Source organism: Oncorhynchus mykiss, chromosome 18 (assembly GCF_057628025.1).
Source record: "Oncorhynchus mykiss isolate SJ-2025 chromosome 18, ASM5762802v1, whole genome shotgun sequence".
Taxonomy (NCBI): Eukaryota; Metazoa; Chordata; class Actinopteri; order Salmoniformes; family Salmonidae; genus Oncorhynchus; species Oncorhynchus mykiss.
This window is the reverse complement of record NC_143039.1, coordinates 41,415,240-41,434,386: the sequence shown is the minus strand read 5'-3', so window position 1 is coordinate 41,434,386 and position 19,147 is coordinate 41,415,240. Positions and strand designations below refer to the sequence as shown.

The window sequence follows — 19,147 nt, the reverse complement described above, 5'->3', positions numbered from 1 at the left end:
TGAAATCAACCAGAGCTTGAAACCCTAGGCCTATTTATTGTCTATTTTTAGTTAAATTATGGGTTGAATTGAAACAATAGCAAATTATATGTAGGCCTAAATAGCATCATTGATAAAGTATGGTCACATTTAATTTGCTCTGTTAAACCTACCCTTTGGAATGTCTTCCATAGCAACAGTGAATCTAATTCCTTTTTAAGTGGAGAGATCTCTCAACAATCATTCTCACAATATCACATTGGTAATAATATCATAGCTAAGCAGGGCTTGGGAGATCAGAGGGTAGCTGTAGATAGATCAATTCTCCAGTAGGAGGTGCTGCCCAGCCTATTGTTTTTTTTCTGATAGTGGAAATAATGTTGAAAATCTGACATGGTTTTAAAATGTACAAATTCAACATATTTTATACAAGGTTGGTCTGTTGAAATTTGGTTACCATAATGACATAATCCTGTGGTTGAAATTTCACCCTCAAAACAGTTGATTACTTTTTTCAAATCCAATGTATTTTCCACGTCACAATACATTGACAAATTACGTTGAAACAACATTGATTGAACCAGTTTGTGCCCAATGGGTTGCCCGAATAACAAGCAAACAATACACAATAGCAACCATACATTGCGGAATGCTCTCATTTCGTGCATGATGGCCAAGACAATGACTGAAAGAATTGTGTTTCTCTGATCACTCCAACATTCAGTGCTGGAGGACGATGGTCTCTTACCAGACTCCTTCAGACAGTGATCTGTCTAACATGTTGGCACAGGTTGAATTGGCATGCACATAGCTTATTATATTGCGTTGTGTGTGTGTGTGTGTGTACGTATGCACGCAAGCACGCATGCATATTTGAGACATTTCCACACATTGACATTGGAGGCAGGTAAGCCCCTGATCGTATGGCAGGCCTATGATGTACATACGGGGAGGGGAATAGATATACTTCGTATTAGCTGTATTTACCATAGACACAGCGGTTTAAAGAACAAAATGCCACACCTCCAAAGGATATAGACGTATAGGGAGGGAACTAGATGTACTTCGTATTAGCTGTATTTACCATAAACACTGTGGTTTAAAGAACAAACTGACACACCTCCAAAGGATATAGATGTACAGCTGATATTATTATTGGCAAATCATTCTGTCGCCTACTAGGTTGGCATTAAGCTCTGTTGGGCATAATAACATCAGTAAAAGGATGGGGAGATGAGAGTTGTGTCGCAAGAGAAAGCCAGGTATACCACTAGTGTGCTCTTCTAGTTACTCTGACAAAGTACAGGGGAGTTCGTTGTCTTTACACACGGATTAATTGTTTTTTGGAGGATATTGACATCAGTGGAGGCTGCTTTAGGGGAGGAAGGCTCATAACAATGGCTGGAATGGCATCAACGGAATCAACCACATGGAAACCAGTGTTTGATACCATTCCATTGACTCTATTCCAGCCATTATTACGAGCCTTCCTCTCCTCAGCGGCCTCCACCGATTGACATAACCTACGTGTGTATTTAATGTAGGCTAGTCTTGGAAAATATGATACAGAACTTTCAAATTGGCACAAAAATGCCAACATAATTGTTTTTGACAGAACTATGACCTAAAGTACTGGTGTCAAACTCATTCCACTGTGGGCCGAGTGTCTGCAGGTTTTAATTCCTCCCCTGATCAATTAAAGTAACTAATTAGTTAGGAACTCCCTTCACCTGGTTGTTTGTCTTAATTGGACACGAATTGAAAGGAAATAACGAAAAACATCAGACACTGGACCCTCCATGGAATGAGTTTGACACCCCCTAACTAAAGAACATTGCTTATTGTCTCTTGAACACCACCATCACCTGTGCACAGGTGGGAGGGCAAATTAGGGTGTGGTGAGAGCTGGGGCATGTTCAGCAGGAAGCAACGTGTTGGAACATTCAGAAAGAAATATGCTATGTAGAACAACATGCCTCTCCAACACAGCCCTTCCAATCCCGCAAGTCATCCTCAAGGATCAGCTATTTTCCCAATGTCAATCATGTGTTTAGGAGGCACTGAAAATAGCTTACTTACAATTTGTGATGATGTGTTGTTGCAGAAATAAATATGCCTATAATAAAAATGTAACATGTTTAATAATTGCCTATGGTGGCATTTGGTATGCTGTGAATTTCTGTGAAGTTGTGAATTATAAACGTTTTTTTAAGGGGGATGGGAGGGGGTTCATTTTGAGCACATGCTTCCCTCAAAGGTATGTCCAACGCCCTGCTCCGACATGTAGAATAATGTCGCCGGCTCTATTCGTGGAATTTCTATCTGCAACATTCAGGACGTTTTGCAACTGAACGTGGCCAAGATACCCCTACCTTGTATAACGGTGACGCGTCTGTGGTGATGGGAGGGAGGTTATAAATAGCGAGTTGGTGAAAAGCTGTTGTTTGAGCACATAGCTAACGGTCCATATAGGCAAGGATAGAAACACCTGCGAAACTTCTTTTTTTCAACGATGAACAGAATTATTCTCAGCATTTTCGCAGTTGGCCTGTGTTTTTCAGTTGGTAAGAAACAATTGCTTGTCTCATTTAGGTATCAATTTCATACCTAAAAACAATCTTCGATATGTGTGTAATGAATTGTTTAGACTAAACGATATTCGACAATCCTCTTCATCATTCGAAGCTAACCTGTATTTTCTTGTAATAAGATACACGATACTTTATCATATCAATAGGTTAACTTTACAGCCAATTAGAACACGTGGATGTCGTAAGAAGCCAAATTCTGATCTTTTGCCCAATTTATTGGCAAAATAATTGGTCGGATTGGTCAAAAGACCAATTACTAGTGAAAAAGATCTGAAAATCAGCTTAATTGTTCGCATTTGAAAGTTCGGATCCTCGTATCATAGAAAGAGCGGGGAAGGGGCAAAGAAATAATTGTACAAGTTTATCTGAAAAGTTCAATATTAGTATTATGAAATTATCTGCTGCTATTTGTCCATGTTATAATGCTAACTGAATATGATGTGTGTGTATTTTTTTTTTAGTCTTTGTATGGAAAAAATAATGTATAATAAGAGCTCGGATTCTTCCATAAACTGGTTACAATAAAATAATCAACAGCTTTTTGATCAGTTTTACTCATCCTACTTCATTGACGTGATGGTAATGAAGTGGCCTTTATTTGAGTCTTCAATTGCCATCAATGAAACATTTGAGATTAATATCTGAAACTGATTTAATCAATCATATCTGTCTTAGCTAAGTAGTGATTGTTGGCACGATGCGCTTCTAGAAATTGTAACATTGTAGCTACCGTAGCCCAAGCCCTTGTTCATTACTCAGTTCCATTACACGTAGGTCATTGGAGTAAGCAGTAATGTGGCAGTCAGTGCCGTTTATGATGGAGGACGATTTATTTTTCATGAGCATGACCTTATTTCTATTACAGCATGTTGGATGACTGTCATTCATATTCCTTTCACCCAGTTGTATTTAACGTCGATAGGTCTAGGCTACTACATTTTCCCTAAACCTATCATAAGGTTGCTACAACCTAGCCTATGATACGTTTACAAAGTAGGAGCACACAGGTGAGAGAAATTCTTGGACAGACAGTGACTCATGCCTGTAATCCTTAGTCCAACAGTTGAAAACGAGAGTATCGATTGGACAAATTCCGTTTTTTAACCCGCTTCGTTTGTTTCCGTTGAAACATTAACAGAATCGGCCAAATGAATACACCCCTAATCAGGCATAAACAGTTCACTTTAATTGTAGCCACGTATCCATTGTAGTCTCATTGTAGTCTCTACTCACCTTTCCCCTTCGTTTGTGGACTTCAATGAACACATCAGCTGTATGTGACCTAGCAAAAAACTTTTCCAAGCCAAACCATGTCAGAAATGCTACACACAGCCTACATCGTTGTCCCATTATTAGCTAAAGTAATGTCCTAGTTAACATGGCTAATAGAACTAACACATTAGTAAACCCATTACAATCATGCAGTAATGTTGCTTTGTAGTCAGTCAGCAGTTAGCAAATGTGATACCCAAATCTAACTGCCTGTAGCTCAGGGCCTGAAGCAAGAATATGCACATTCTTGATACCATTTGAAAGGAAACACTTTGAAGTTAGTGTAAATGTGACATTCATGTCGGAGAATGTAACACATTAGGATCTGGTAAAAGACAATTAAAAAGAAAAAAATGATGTGTTTTATCTTTGAAATGCAAGCGAAAGGTCAATGTATTATTCCAGGTTAGGTGCCATTTTAATATTTGCTACTAGATGGCAGCAGTGTATGTGCAAAGTTTTAGGCTGAACCATTGCACTTCTGTTCAATGTTGTATCAAGTCTGCCCAAACGTGCCTAATGAAATTGAAAATGTATCAGTAACTGTGCACACTCCTCAAACAATAGCATGGTATTCTTTCACTGTATTAGCTACTGTAAATTGGACAGTGCAGTTATTTTAAGATTTTAAGCTTTCTGCCCATATCAGATATGTCTGGGAAATGTTCTTGTTACTTACAACCTAGAAGAAAAAGAAACGCACACTTATTTAGGCGAGGTGCTGGCTAGCGGAGTAGAAAACTTCAAAATAAATAAAAGGGCCGCACACTCTCTGAGCTCAGATGTAAAAATTTCATTACCAACGTTTCGACAGCCAAGCTGTCTTCATCAGGGTATAATCACAAACCCTGCGGAATGACTCGTTTATATAGTGTCAGAAGACACAGGTGTCTGTAATCATGGCCATGAGTGGCCTAATATCATTGGTTTATTCTCAGATATTAAAATGGCATACAAAGAACAGCAAACAAACAACAAATGGATAGCATACGATCATAGATTCATTTTAGACTACACAAGCTGACAAACAATTACAATGGCAAAGTAACAATAATCACAAGAGTGGCTTCAGATCAAAGTCTACATTGAGACTGAAGGGAGCAAGGGTCTAAGTTAAAGATCCAGGCAGCCTCGTTTTAACAATAAATTATCAAGGACACCCCCTCTCCTAGGGAGGGTGACATGTTTGATGCCAGTATAACGCAGAGACGAAATTGAGTGACCTGCCTCCAAAAAGTGGGCCGCAACTGGATAAGTCAAGTTTTTGCACCTAATGGTGCTACGATGCTCTGAGATGCGTACTTTTAATTCCTTTTTACCACAAGGACAAGTTACAAGATAAATAACTACCTTAGTGGATCACGTAATAACACCTTTGATTGGGATCGATGTCCCTGTTTGTGGGTGTTTGAAGGATCTACATTTAGAAGTGCCATTGCATTGAGCACAGCCATTACACTTGTAATTTCCATCCAGTAGGGGCGCAAATAGACGTTGTTCAGGAATATCTCGGTGGTAAATCAGTTTACCAATTGGTCTCTGAGATTTCTGCCCCGTGAGAATACGACCAAGGGAAGGTCCAAAAACACATTACCGAGACATCATCGGATTTTAGAATGTGCCAATGGTTGTGAACGATTCCCTTAACTTGTTCAGAACGCTTTGAAGAGCAGGTAGTTAGAACACAAGAATGCATCTTTTTGCGAGACTGACCTTGAAAGGTCATGTCTCGTTTTGTTTTGAATTTTCTCAATGGCAATATTAATCTGATCATTTTTGTAGCCCCTCTCCTTGAACTTTCTTTGCGTCTCAGCCATATTTCTGTCAATCTGATTTTTTATTTTTTTTTGCCAATTCTTTTGATTCGACAGAATTGGCTGTAGGGCAAACTATATTTTTCAAGGGAAGTGGGTGACCCCTCAACAAACTGTTACGATCAGTAGGTTTACTGTAAAGATCAGTGTATAGAACATTATCTTCACACAAGATCAGAAGATCAAGAAAACTGATTTGACGTGTATCCGATTGCACAGTAAATCTCAGATGCTCAGAACAGGAGTTAAGAAAAGCATGGAACGCCTGAAGCTGTTTTGCATCACCCCTCCATAGAACATAAATATCATCAATATACCGTTTCCAAATAATCATGTTAGGTAAGAAAACATTTGTTACTTACAACCTCATGCTAATCACATTGGACTACGTTAGCGCAACTGTCCCGTGGGGGGACAACTAGCTAGCTGCATTTGCTAGCTAAGTGTAACTTTATTTTCATTTTTGAAGAAATTAATTTGTTGAAACTTGTCTTTGAGTCAACTACTCAACACATTTTATGCACTGCAGTGATAGCTAGCTATCTGTAGCTTATGCTTTCAGTACTAGATTAATTATCTGATCCTTTGATTGGGTGGACATGTCAGTTCATGCTGCAAGAGCTCTGATAAGTTGGGGTACGTCCCCCGGAAGTTGTCATAATTGCTGTGTAAGTCTATGGAAGAGGGTGAGAACCAAGAGCTTCCTAGGTTTTGTATTGAAGTCAATGTACCAAGAGGAGGACAGAAGCTAGCTGTCCTCTGGCAACACCATGTTACCCTACAGCATGCTGTTGAGGCTACTGTAGACCATTGCAAAAAATGTTTTAATCAATTATTTGGTGGTGTGAATATATTGTATAGTTTTGAGTAATCCTTTTTAGATATGGTTTACAATTATGAAATTTGAGGATGGTCCTCCCCTTCCTCCACTGTTCTCTACAGAATAACTTTGTTAAGAAGGGACTGCCTTTAATAAACAATGAATCCCTTTGAAAACAGCCTGTGGCATCTGAGTCAATTATGTTAGTGTCAAAATTGACTTAGTGTAAATGTAATAACTTTGACCAATCTTGTCTCAAACAGTTTGGAAAATCACACTGGGTAAAATTAAGGTTTGGTTTGGATTTGTTTATGTCCATTTGCCCACTAACGTGGGTGCGGTGATTTGCACTTCATCCAATAACAGTGTGACAGACTTGCCTAGCAGCTCTGTTTACATAAGACCACACTTCACACATTTTTTTTTAAACTTGAGAAATACTGCACCGAACACCTTAGTTAGATGTGGAATTGCGCCACTAAACATCCTCGGTCAACTACAATTAGATTGATCTTAAATTAATTATTGGGATTTTGAGGATATTATAGCTATCCTACAGTGCCTACAGGGGGGCAAACATCAATAACCAAACAAGATATTGTTCAGGAAGACTGAAATCCATTTTATTCGTTTTCTAATGAGCAACAGAACCCATGTGCCAATCAGCCTGTTCAGTGGCTCTTAAGAGCCCCAAAGCTTGGTCTGAACATTAATACACATCACTTGACTTGATTTTGGAAGCATAAGGACCATTTGAATTAGCAATCATTTTCAAAAACAAACGTTAAATTGATTTGCACCTTTTTTATAGGGTTAGTGTTCCTACACTGCCATAGCTCCATGTTAGTAGTGTGTGTTTACAGAAGACTGAGGGACCACCTGTACTAATGAGCTATCTAGCATGTTCCTGGACACCTGTGTGTAAAGGATGAAGGCTGCCAGAAAAATGTAACTTAAAAATACTGTTGGCTGCTACTGTTAGAACCGGTTAAAATTGTGTACACTAAGTGTATTCTGCATTTGTGAAATTATTTGGAGGTGATATGAAACTAAAGGGCTTTGTTTCTCGAACCTTATTACAATTGAGAATGGATTCGGTTTAAATTGAGTGTTTGGCTGCCAGAGCCAGTCTACCTCTGAAAATAACATGAGGTCCTTGGATCTTAAGGAGTTACAGGACCTTAAGGAGCCTGATGGTACCGTTACTCCTGAAGAGTACATCTTGGGCTAATGTAGCCCATTTTGTAAAGCTGGGATGACTTGAACCTTATTGACTATATAGGACCATATGGTCAGCAGATAACAATGATTTATAAAGGAATGTCATCAATTATTTATTTATTTATGGTTAAATGGATAGTTAACCCAAATTACAGAATAAAATTGGTTTCCTTACCCTGTAAGCAGTCTATGGACAAGGTATGACAGCGATCCAGGCTTTGGTTTTCTTGACCTGGCCACTTTCAAATGCTAACTTTTTTCAAAATTTTTTCAATTACATTTCCAAAACACCCTAAAGTATCTGTGCACCTCAATGAAGCTAGGCTACTCATAGATTTGGATATGAAGTGGAAACGCTAATAGCGGTACCACTGACTTGCATTGAATTTGTGCTAAAAAGTTTGAGACAGTGGCCAGATCGGTAGGCCTATACTACAAAGCAGGATCGATGAGTGAGTTAGTCAGCTAAACTTGATAAACAACTTTTATTTTCTGATTTTAATGAAGAAAGCTGAAAAAGTCAATTAGACCATTCCAATTTCAAGCCGGTCTTGAAAAAAAGTTAGCTGGCTTACTCATTGATCCTGCTATGTAGTAATTGGTATTTTATTAGGGATCCCGATTAGCTGCTCCCAAGGCAGCAGCTACTCTTCCTGGGATCCAAACACATTACACACAACAAAGGATAAAACAGTACATAACTGTCACACCATCACATCCACAACACAATGTATGATACCACTACACAACAATATTAGTGAACGTGTGCTATTGCCCGTATGCGTGTGTCTCTTCAGTCCCCACTGTTTCATAAAGTGTGGAGAAAAAATATATAATAATCTGCTTCTACTGTTTGAATCAGTTACCTGATGTGGAATAGAGTTCCATGTAGTGATGGCTCTATGTAGTACTGTGCGCCTCCCATAGTCTGTTCTGGACTTGTGGATTGTGAAGAGACCTCTGGCATGTCTTGAGGTATGCATGTGTGTCCGAGCTGTGTGCTTGTAGTTTAAACCAGCTCGGTACATTCAGCTTGTCAACACAAAACACAAAAACAAGCCGGGATGAAGTCAATCTCTCCTCCACTTTGAGCCATGAACTTGACATGCATGTTATTAATGCTAGCTCTCCATGTACATTTAAGGGCCAGCTGCACTTCCCTGTTCTGAACCAGTCCCTGACCACACGACAGTAGTCCAGATGTGACCAAACTAGGGCTTGTAGGACCTGCCTTGTTGACTGTGTTAAGGCAGAGCAGCGCTTTATGGACAGCCTCCTCCCCATCTTAGTGTAACCAATGTGAAATGGCTAGCTAGTTGGCGGTGGAGCGCGCTAATAGCGTTTCAATCGGTGACGTCACTCGCTCTGAGACCTTGAAGTAGTTGTTCCCCTTGCCCTGCAAGGCCTGCAGCTTTTGTGGCGCGATGGGTAACGATGCTTCGTGGGTGTCAGTTGTTGTGTGCAGAGGGTCCCTGGTTCGAGCCCAGGTAGGGGCGAGGAGAGGGACGGAAGCTATACATTTAGATTAGCTACTGTTGTATCATGTTTTGACCATGATAGTTTACAATCCAGGATTACTCCAAGCAGTTTAATCTCAATTTGCTCAATTGCCACATTATGAATTACAATATTTAGTTGAGGTTTAGTGCATGTCCCAAATACAATGCTGTAAGTTTATTAATATTTAGGACTAATATATTCCTTGCCACCCACTCTAAAATTAAATGTTGCAGTCTCTGTAGTAGCTGACATATACAGTGTTTATTTTTATTGAACCTTGAGTATCTGGAACATCAGCATTTGTGGATTTGATTACAGGCTCAATGTCCAGAAACAAAACTTTCTTCTGAAACTCCAGCTACAAGTCATTTACAACATTAACAATGTCTACACTGTATTTCTGATCAAGAGATGTTATTTAAATGGACAAAAAAATAGTTTTTTTTCAAACAAGAACATTTAAGTGACCCCAAACTTTTGTGTATAGGACAAAACACACCACAAGGCACAACACTACATAGAGACATAAGACAACATAGCAAGGCAGCAACACATGGTAGCAGCACAAAACATGGTACAAACATTGGGCACAGACAACAGCACAAACGGCAAGAAGGTTGAGTCATCTGAAAAGTAAGGGGCCTAAACAGCTGCCTTGGGGAATTCCTGATTCTACCTGGAGTATGTTGGAGAGGCTTCCATTAAAGAACACCATCTGTGTTATGTTAGACAGGTAAATCTATCCACAATCTAGCAGGGGGTGTAACGCTATAACAGGATTTTCAGGCAGCAGACTGATCGATAATGTCAAAAGCCACACAACAGCCCCGACAATCGTTTTATCATTTTCTCTCAGCCAATCAGTCATTTGTGTAAGTTCTATGCTTGTTGAATGTCCTTCCCTATAAGTGGAAGTTTTCTAAGGGTTGATAACGGGCTGATTGGTCGGCTATTTGAGCCAGTAAAGGGGGCTTTACTATTCTTGGGTAGCGGAAATTCTTTAACTTCTCTCCAGGCCTGAAGGCGCACACTTTCTAGTAGGCTTAGATTGAAGATATGGCAACTAGGAGTGGCAATATCGTCCGCTATTATCCTCAGTAATTTTCCATTCAAGTTAGTATATCCTAATCTTACTAGATTTGCACACACTGTACATAGATTTTCTATTGTGTTATTGAGTGGAACTGTTTTTGTCACTTTGCTTTATCTTGGCCAGGTCACAGTTGTAAATGAGAACTTGTTTTCAACTGGCCTACCTGGTTAAATAAAGGTGAAATAAAATGCATTTTAAAAATCCCTCCGGTAAAGAATAACATGTATTGCTAACAGGCTAAGGAAACTTCATAATTTGGGTGAGCTATATCTTTAATTTGCCATGAAACTCTTATTCCTAACTTGGTGGCTCTTGTACTATTTTATTTTCGGTGAATTCACTCCACCCTATTTGATGTTTTGGGGTTGGTATGTGTGGTTTGTCAAACCCTTAAGCACAGATCCAGGCATACTAGACTCGCCTAGATTGCGTGTCAGAACCTGTCCACATTATGCATGTGATTTTTAAAGGCTTGCTGTTTTTATGTGTGACCCAAAGTTTTAAATACCTTAGTTCCACGAAGCATGCCTTTGTCCCAGCTCAGGTTTCAAACCACACCCTTACTATAGGATTTTCTGCAATCATCTACCTTGACTGAGTTCTTCCTGAATTGTGACTATGTAAGAATCAAAATGACACATAATTTCTGGCCTCATTCCTCATGATTTTTACCAAATATTTTCAGAACATGATTTCATACATTTGCATAGGTTCCCCTGAAGTTTTTTTGTTGGTGAAACTAAGACCGTATGAGAATGTAATGTTGCTCGCTTACTCTTTTGGCTCAGTGTTGTTCAGTGTAATACTTCAGTGTATTCACTAGAAAACAAATGGGAGGGGCCTACCTGAATTTGTGCAATAGAAACTAGTTTTGCAAATGTTGATACCTTTATCTGAATCCCACAGTTCTTACCTTTTCTAGCAGTACTAAGGATGTGTTTGTAGGACTTGTGTAAAAACTTAAATGTACTTTGAGGGCAGTATACAATATGTATCGTTTAGAAAATGCCACCAGATGGCGTCAGAGTAAAAGGTGTAACCTTTCAGGGACACGGTGTAGAACTAGTGTGCATTGCTGACACCCTCAAGGTGAAACATTTTACTTGACAACTACATTGTCACGGGAATTATGGTACACTATGAACACAAAAGTATGTGGATACCCTTTGAAATTAGTGGATTTGGCTATTTTAGCCACACCATTGCAGACGGGTGTATAAAATCAATCACACAGCCACACAATCTCCATAGACAAACATTGGCAGTTGAATGGCCTTACTGAAGAGCTCAGTGACTTTCAACGTGGCACCGTCGTAGGATGCCATCTTAAACTGTAAAGTTTGGTGGCGGAGGAATAATGGTCTGGGGCTGTTTTTCATGGTTCGGACCCCTTAGTTCCAGTGAAGGGAAATCTAATGCTACAGCATACAATGAAATTCTTGATGATTCTGTGCTTCCAACTTTGGTAACAGTTAGGGGAAGGCCCTTTACTGTTTCAGCATGACAATTCCCCCGTACACAAAGCGAGGGCCATACAGAACTGTCGATCGGTGTGGAAGAACTTGACTGGCCTGCAGAGCCCTGACCCCAACCCCATCGAACACCTTTGGGATGAATTTGAACGCCAAATGTAAGCAGGCCTAATCACCCAACATCTGTGCTCGACCTCACTAATGCTCGTGGCTGAATGGAAGCAAGTCCCCGCAGCAATGTTCCAACATCTAGTTGAAAGCCTTTCCAGAAGAGTAGAGGCTGTTGTAGCAGCAACGGTTGACCAACCCCATATTAATGCCCCTTATTTTGGAATTATGTGTTTGAGCAGGTGTCAACTATGAAAATAAAGAGTTGCACACTCCATATATAAACTCCCAGTAATTGATTGGGTATTTAAATACTTTTGCTAATGTAGTGTAACCTTTTTTTTAGAAAACATTTAGGGGAAACAGAAATTGGGAAAGGCAAACAATACTAAATACTTTGGCTTTTGCTCGGCTTTACTGAACACCGGTTGGAATGAACATTGGAGTAGTTCCAGACTTTATTTGTAAAGGATTTTAGGCTTAAGCAAAATGTTTTGTGTACTATATGTCCAGGTTATTTAAATAAGATGAGACTTGCTCAGTTGAGACCACATTAGACCATTTTAAAATGAATAGAATCAACACATCCATGAAGCCACTGTCTTCCCCTTCTCAATTGTTTTGTTGCACTGTACTTCATGGTGGGCCTTAGAACTGGGAGATGCGTAACCAATTGTCCTGAATAACCTGATCGGTTATTTTACGGAATCCTGATCTACCTTTTTCGTTCACTATAATTCAATACACAATGTTTGTTGAAAGCCTTGATCTGCCTGGTCAAGGCTCTAGATTACGACACACCATGGGAGTCTCATCAGGCCACATTGTCATCAGGTGGACAACTTTGGTACTCATGTTAGAAATCTATCAAGTCTGTTTTGCTCATTTATAAGCCTGATGAGGATCTGCAAATGTAGTGTTTTTGTACAATGTGATAAGCGTATGTCCAACAGTAACACAGGGAGAATGTTTCCTTATGCTACCAGTTTACTTTAGGCATCTTTGTTAAGATGGCATTTTGTCTGTTTTCACAATGTTGCCTTGCATTCAGTGGTGTAAAAAGTACCCAGTTGTCATACTAATTTTACTCAGGTAATAGAAAATGACCCAGTAAAATACTACTTGAGTAAAAGTATTTGATTTTAAATCTACGTAAGTATCAAAAGTAAATGTTACTGTTAAAGTATTAATCATTTCAAGTTCCTTTTTTATATTAAGAAAACAAGACGGCAAGGGGCACACCAACACACAGATGTAATTTACAAATTTAAGAATGTGTGTTTAGTGAGTCCACCAGATCAGAGGCAGTAGGGGTGACCAGGAATGTTCCCTTAAGTGTGTGAATGGACCATTTCTGTCCTGCTAAGCATTCAATACGTAACATACTTTTGGGTGTCAGGGATCATGTATGAAATAAAAAGTACATTTTATTTAGGATTGTAGTAAAGTAAGTTTTCAAATATAAATGAAGTACAGATACCCAAAAAAATACAACTTAGTACTTTACACCGCTGCTTGCGTAAAACTCCTTACAGAACATAAAACACCCGACAATATACAAAAACATAAATAGGGCTGAGGACTGTACAGGGCACTATACAACTGCTTATCAGGTCTGTTTTTGTTGGCTTGGTAGTTCGAATGGAATCCATGCAATACTGCATAGGCCCACAAGGAGTTTTCTTTCGGATGGGGGAATTTAAGATGCTTGAATGTTGCTACAGGCCAATAAAATTCCCCATGACGACTATTTTGTGACATGGTAATCCTGTGTATTTATCAGTCTGCCTTACACTTTGTCCATGTAATAATAATAATTAGCCTTATACGGTATAACACAAACCATATTGTTTCTAATAATGTACGTCCTAAACATATAGTATGTCCAGTCTGCCTTAAAGTATAACCTTTTGACAGTCATAGGCTACATTTTTTTGTGCATTTTTTTTTAGGGTGAATTGTATGAGTAACTGTTTATTCATACTCAATGGTCACTGTCCTCTTAAAAGGCAACGATGGTGGAGACAATTATTAAGAGGTTGCTTGTGTGGTGAACATTCCCCATGATGACGAATATAGAATCAGACTACCATTATGGTGCCTCAGTCAGTTCCCATATGACTCGCTGTCTCCCCATGCTCTTGCGTGTCCGAACAAGGCTTGTGTGCTCATCCTTAACCCCCTCATTGCGTCGGTAAATTACCTGTTGTGGCAGGAATGCAGCCAACTGTAAGCCTAGGGGCAGTTCTGTTTGCGCAACCTGACTGTCCCCTGTTTTTGTGAGGTGGTGACCGATTTGGTGGGGCGATGGGAGAGACTGGGTAACGGGTTTGACTGGATTTGTGAAGGGTAATGTCAAGGTGCGGCCCCAAGACTGACAAACATTCATGTCATGACTCATGCACGTTACGTAGGCCCGTACGTTACTATGCACAGTATGGCAACCTTGTTTGGTGTGCTTCCAGGAGCTGAGCCTGTAGGTTGTTGTACGTACTGTAGTGGTAGGGGAATTAGCATTCTCATTGAGGACAATTGATTGTTTTCACTCATGGGGACGGTTTCCCAGACACATTTAAGTCTAGTCTTGAACTAAAAAGCATGGTCAAAATAGCTTTGTAGTCCAGGACTAAGCTTGATTTGTGTCTGGGGAAACCGTCACTTAGGCTGAGTTTACACAGGCAGTCCAACTCTGCTCTTTAGAACAATTATTATCAGAAGAGCTGCTCTGATTGGTCAGAAGACCAATAAGTGGAAAAAGATCAGCATTTGGCTCCTTTTAGGTCAAAGCATTAAGTGAGAAGGTTGACAAGTGGAAGTTCACTTGTGCGCTTACATCTGTCCCGTCTGCCTTCTCTGCGTATTCCCTCAAGGATGTCTTGTCGGAACGACACCTTATTTCATATTTGAACCTAAAGAATGGAATTCAAACAATGATTGAATGATCAGCTCAAATGGCAACAAGATGTTTTGATACACGGAGTGGCTTTAAAGTTGGATAAAAGCTGAATCAATGTCTGCAAGGTCACAATGATACTTTGTCATGTAGTGCATCAAAGACCGTGGACACCTGCTTGTCGAACATGTCATTCCAAAACCATGGGCATAAATATGGAGTTGGTCCCCCCGCCCGCCCCTTGCTGCTATAATTTGAGAAGGCTTTCCACTAGATGTTGGAACATTGCTGTGGGAACTTGCTTCCATTCAGCCAGGAGCATTACTGAGGTCAGGCACTGATGTTGGGCGACTAGGCCTGGCTCGCAGTCGGCGTCCCAATTCATCCCAAAGGTGTTCAATGGGGTTGAGGTCAGAGCTCTGTGCAGACCAGAAGTTCTTTCACACCGATCTCAACAAACCATTTGTGTATGGACCTCAATTTATGCACAGGGGCATTGTCATGCTGAAAAAGGAAAGGGGCTTCCCCGAACTGTTGCCACAAAGTTGGAAGCACACTCATCTAGAATGTCATTGTACACTGTAGCATTAAGAGTTCCTTTCATTGGAACTAAGGGGCCAAGCTCAAACAATAAAGCATCCCCAGATCATTATTCCTCCTTCCAAACTTTAGTTGGCACTATGCATTGGGGCAGATGGTTCTCCTGGCAGCCGCTAAACCCAGATTTGTCCATCGGCCTGCCAGGTGGTGAAGAGCATTCTCTGGAGTGATGGACTCGAGTGGAAACGTGATTCAATGGTGCCGAGCTTTACACCACACCAACTAACGCTTGGCGTTGCGCATGGTGATCTTCAGGTGTGTGCGGCTGCTAGGCCTTGAAAACCAATTTCATGAAGCTCCCGACGAACGTTTATTGTGCTGACGTTGCTTCGAGGCAATTTGGAACTTGGTAGTGAGTGTTGCAACAGACAGACTATTTTACGCGCTTCAGCACTTGGGGTTCCCATTCTGTGAGCTTATATGGCCTACCCCTTCGCGGCTGAGACGTTATTGCCCCTAGACATTTCCACTTCACAACAACTGCACTTGCAGCTCTAACAGGGCAGAAATGACGAACTGACTTGTTAAGGTGGCATCCTATGACAGTGCTACATTAAGTCACTGAGCTCTTCAGTAAGGCCATTCTACTGCCAATGTTTGTCTATGGAGATTGCATTGCAGTGTGCTCACTTTTATACACCTGTCAGCAATGGGTGTGGCTGAAATGGCCGATTCCACTAATTGGGTGTACACGTACTTTTGTGTGTGTGTGTATATATTGTGTGGAACATGACACCCAAGCAGTTGAGTCATTTGGTTGGATTGTGGAGATCCACTCACATTCAATGGCAGTTTAGTGTGTTTTTTTTTATGATCAGGAGTGGCACTTTGTAACCCGAGTCTGAACTCATCTGCGATGGGGTGTAACCGAAACCAGTGTTTGGGGGGGGGGGGGGGGAGCAAGCAGTCTTCTGAATGGTGCTTTTACAACCTTTCTAAGCAACCCAACGTTCCCTGGTTCAATCAAATTGCTTAAATGATTTTTGTCCACCAGACATTGATAATTGAAGGTCATACCATGTTTTCCTGCTTTCATGGAAAGGCATACATTTTTGGGGGGTTGACGTGCACACACTGGTATATACGTACACTGTTTTTTGTTTACATTGTCACACGACTTGATGGCCAGGTTTTGAACTCCTAAGGTACTGCGTGTGTTTCTGGGAGGGTTATTTGAATAAGTCAACTTGCTCAGGGACTTGCAACTAATTTGTTGAATTTATGGTTGTTGCGGTCATTCAGTTCATTCTGTAGTTTCCGGCAGACCATTCCTCCTCTGCCCCCTAAAACCACTTAACTACTTGTTTATAATTTTGCTCTGTTTTGGAGTAGCGCTTACTGGGAAGCAGCCATTTTGTCTGTCCCCATCAAAAGCTACAGAACTTTGTTTTGAGTAGTGAACAAATATTCAAACAACCATGCCCTTCTATGATTAACCATAATGGTACCTACGCAGGTTGCGCCCTTCATCCACTGAAGTGTACAAAACCGGATGGGAGTCGTCGACTAAACCGCTGTTTGGCCCATGTTAAGACTGTCTCAATGATGTAGGATTGCATCAACACGCATTAGGTCATCTACAAGAATGTTTCCTTGAACATGATGATTTGTAGACTGGCATGGTAATTTATTGCTTGGTTTTTATTTCTCCTGCTTTCTCATCCCAGGCCAGGCTCTGCAGTGCTTCAACTGTGAGCTCTGCATCTTCAACGTGTTCCAGACCAAAGTCTCCTGCGGCGCTGACGAGCAATGTTTCAAAGGTGTCGGAAAAGCAGGTAAGGACCAAAGGACTGGCTGACACAGGTCATTGGTGTCTTACATTGTAATCATTTAGCAGATGCTCTTATCCAGCGCGACTTAGTGCGTTCAACATCCATATAGCAGTCATTGCAAGTAAGGACTTTCCTCAAGAAGTAGCTTACAGTATCAGCAAAATTGGTAAAAGACAAGTGCAAGTTTGCTACAAAGACCAGTAAGTTTATTTTTTATTTTGTGTGTTTTTGCACCTTTTTAAGAGCCTCTGTCCTCTTCAGAAGCCAAAAAGGAAGGAAGACAACCTGCTACCATCCCTTTGCAGATGCTAAAATTTCACTTGTCAGCTTTCTGCCTTGGGGCAAAAAGCTTATGGAAAACCACTTACGATTCCTAGTTTGTTGGTTTATGCGCCGCTTGGCACGACGATGCCCAAGTAAATAAGTCAAGAGGCACCACATTATTTATGTCTTTTCATCCACAGCTCATGTTTTGGAAATCAAGACAAAAGGCTGCCTGAAAATGAACGACTGCAATAAGGTGTCTACAACCAAGTTCCCTTCCATTTCCAACGTCACAGTCTACAGCGTAAACAAGACCTGCTGTAGCTCGGACCTGTGTAACGCTGCCCCGGGCCAGCCCCGAATGAGAATCCTGCACCTGGCCCTCGCCACCACCTTCATGACCAAAGTCCTAGTGTAAGGGGGGGGGGGGGCCCCTCTGGCCTATACATATACAGAGGTTGATACGCATGTAGGTTGATGGTTCACACATGCCAACATTAGCAGCAATCTGTCCATGTATAGAAGTCCTGCATTATCTTATATAATTTAGGCCAAGGAGGAAACATTTAGTGTATCATACCATCTAAACTACAATTATTTCCACTAAAAAAATAGATTTGTCCTTGATGCCTCTGGCAATCTCTAAATTAGTTTTATTGCTCACTTGGAAATGCAGTCAGATTAGCTTTTCCCTGACCCTCATTCCGTTGCACTTACACACCACGAAAAACATTCAATTAAATGGAATGCTCACATACAATAGGCAACTTTTCATCAACATAATTGAGCAGATGCCTTCTGGCACTTTAGTAGGATGAAGCGCTTCAGTCATTATACTGTATAACCAATGAATGTGTATACTGACTGATTCATTCATCTTCATTAGGGAGCTCCGCTAACAAAGACAATATTTACCAACTTTGGTGTTGGTTATACCTGCTTGTACAGTAGGCGTCATGGGTGATGGACTGCATTCAGTGTTGTCCCAATTGCCACGCTCTATACAGTATCCCTGAGGCCAATGTATACATTAAAGGTTAAGTACATGCCATTTCAGTCAATGTTAATTTCAGATGAATGCTACTTTCAAACCACTATTTCAATTTGATGTTCAATGTTAATGAGCCGATTATCCAGCCACTTGGTGTTGGGGAGCTCCACTGATCACCCAAATTACAATTAATAATGCATTTGCTCTATGACCATGTTTCCCCCATTGATGACCTAGACCAAAGGAGGGCCAGTTGCTAAACTAGTCTCTGTCCCTTGAAAGGGCAAACAATGTGGTTAATCTTGTTTTGACCGGGAATTGTATCTTTGTCCACCCTGCATATTCCTTTTTGCCTAAAGTAATATTTGTATGGCAATATTAGAATGTAGGTGTAGATAATTAAATCAAGCTTTATAAATGCTATTTTTATTAATAGGATTTTCTAGGTTAATTAGAAATTTGTCAAACATACTTGTTTAGGAAGAACTGTGTACTAATTTGATGTTGTACTAACTAAATGGCTTGACTGGTTAGGTAAATATGAAACATTTTTAATTTTTGAAAACCTATTTTTAAACTAAATGTGTATACTGTACGGGATTGCTGGGTGACTGCAAAAATAAATGATTAAAGCTTCTACAAAATCCCTTACCACCTTAGTTCTTTGCTTTTGTCTATCGGTGTCATGACTTTTATCCACGCCCAAACACCCTTCACGCCAGTTGTGTGTAACAGCTGGCGGGAAGTGCACTAATCC

The 19,147-nt window shown here is 40.4% G+C and overlaps 1 protein-coding gene and 1 long non-coding RNA gene across 2 annotated transcripts in view; one reads left to right on the top strand and one right to left on the bottom strand.

The window, feature by feature from the left end:
• Positions 1 to 19,147, bottom strand: part of LOC149975508 (uncharacterized) — a 52,256-nt gene that overhangs the window by 10,392 nt on the left and 22,717 nt on the right. The gene's annotated exons all lie outside the window — the stretch shown is intronic.
• LOC110496049 (sperm acrosome membrane-associated protein 4) lies at positions 2,239 to 19,041 on the top strand. The gene is made up of 3 exons (XM_036952526.2): positions 2,239 to 2,543; positions 17,031 to 17,138; positions 17,600 to 19,041. The coding sequence occupies exons 1-3, from the start codon at positions 2,492 to 2,494 to the stop codon at positions 17,815 to 17,817; spliced, it is 378 nt and encodes a 125-aa protein (XP_036808421.2). The 5' UTR covers positions 2,239 to 2,491; the 3' UTR covers positions 17,818 to 19,041.

What these genes read in the sequence shown, in the direction of transcription:
- LOC110496049 (XM_036952526.2), top strand. Translation starts at nt 2,492, where the DNA reads ATGAACAGAATTATTCTCAGCATTTTCGCAGTTGGCCTGTGTTTTTCA. An exon ending in TGGCCTGTGTTTTTCAGTTG is followed by an intron (nt 2,544 to 17,030) that starts GTAAGAAACAAT and finishes TTCTCATCCCAG; the next exon opens with GCCAGGCTCTGCAGTGCTTC. An exon ending in CAAAGGTGTCGGAAAAGCAG is followed by an intron (nt 17,139 to 17,599) that starts GTAAGGACCAAA and finishes TTTCATCCACAG; the next exon opens with CTCATGTTTTGGAAATCAAG.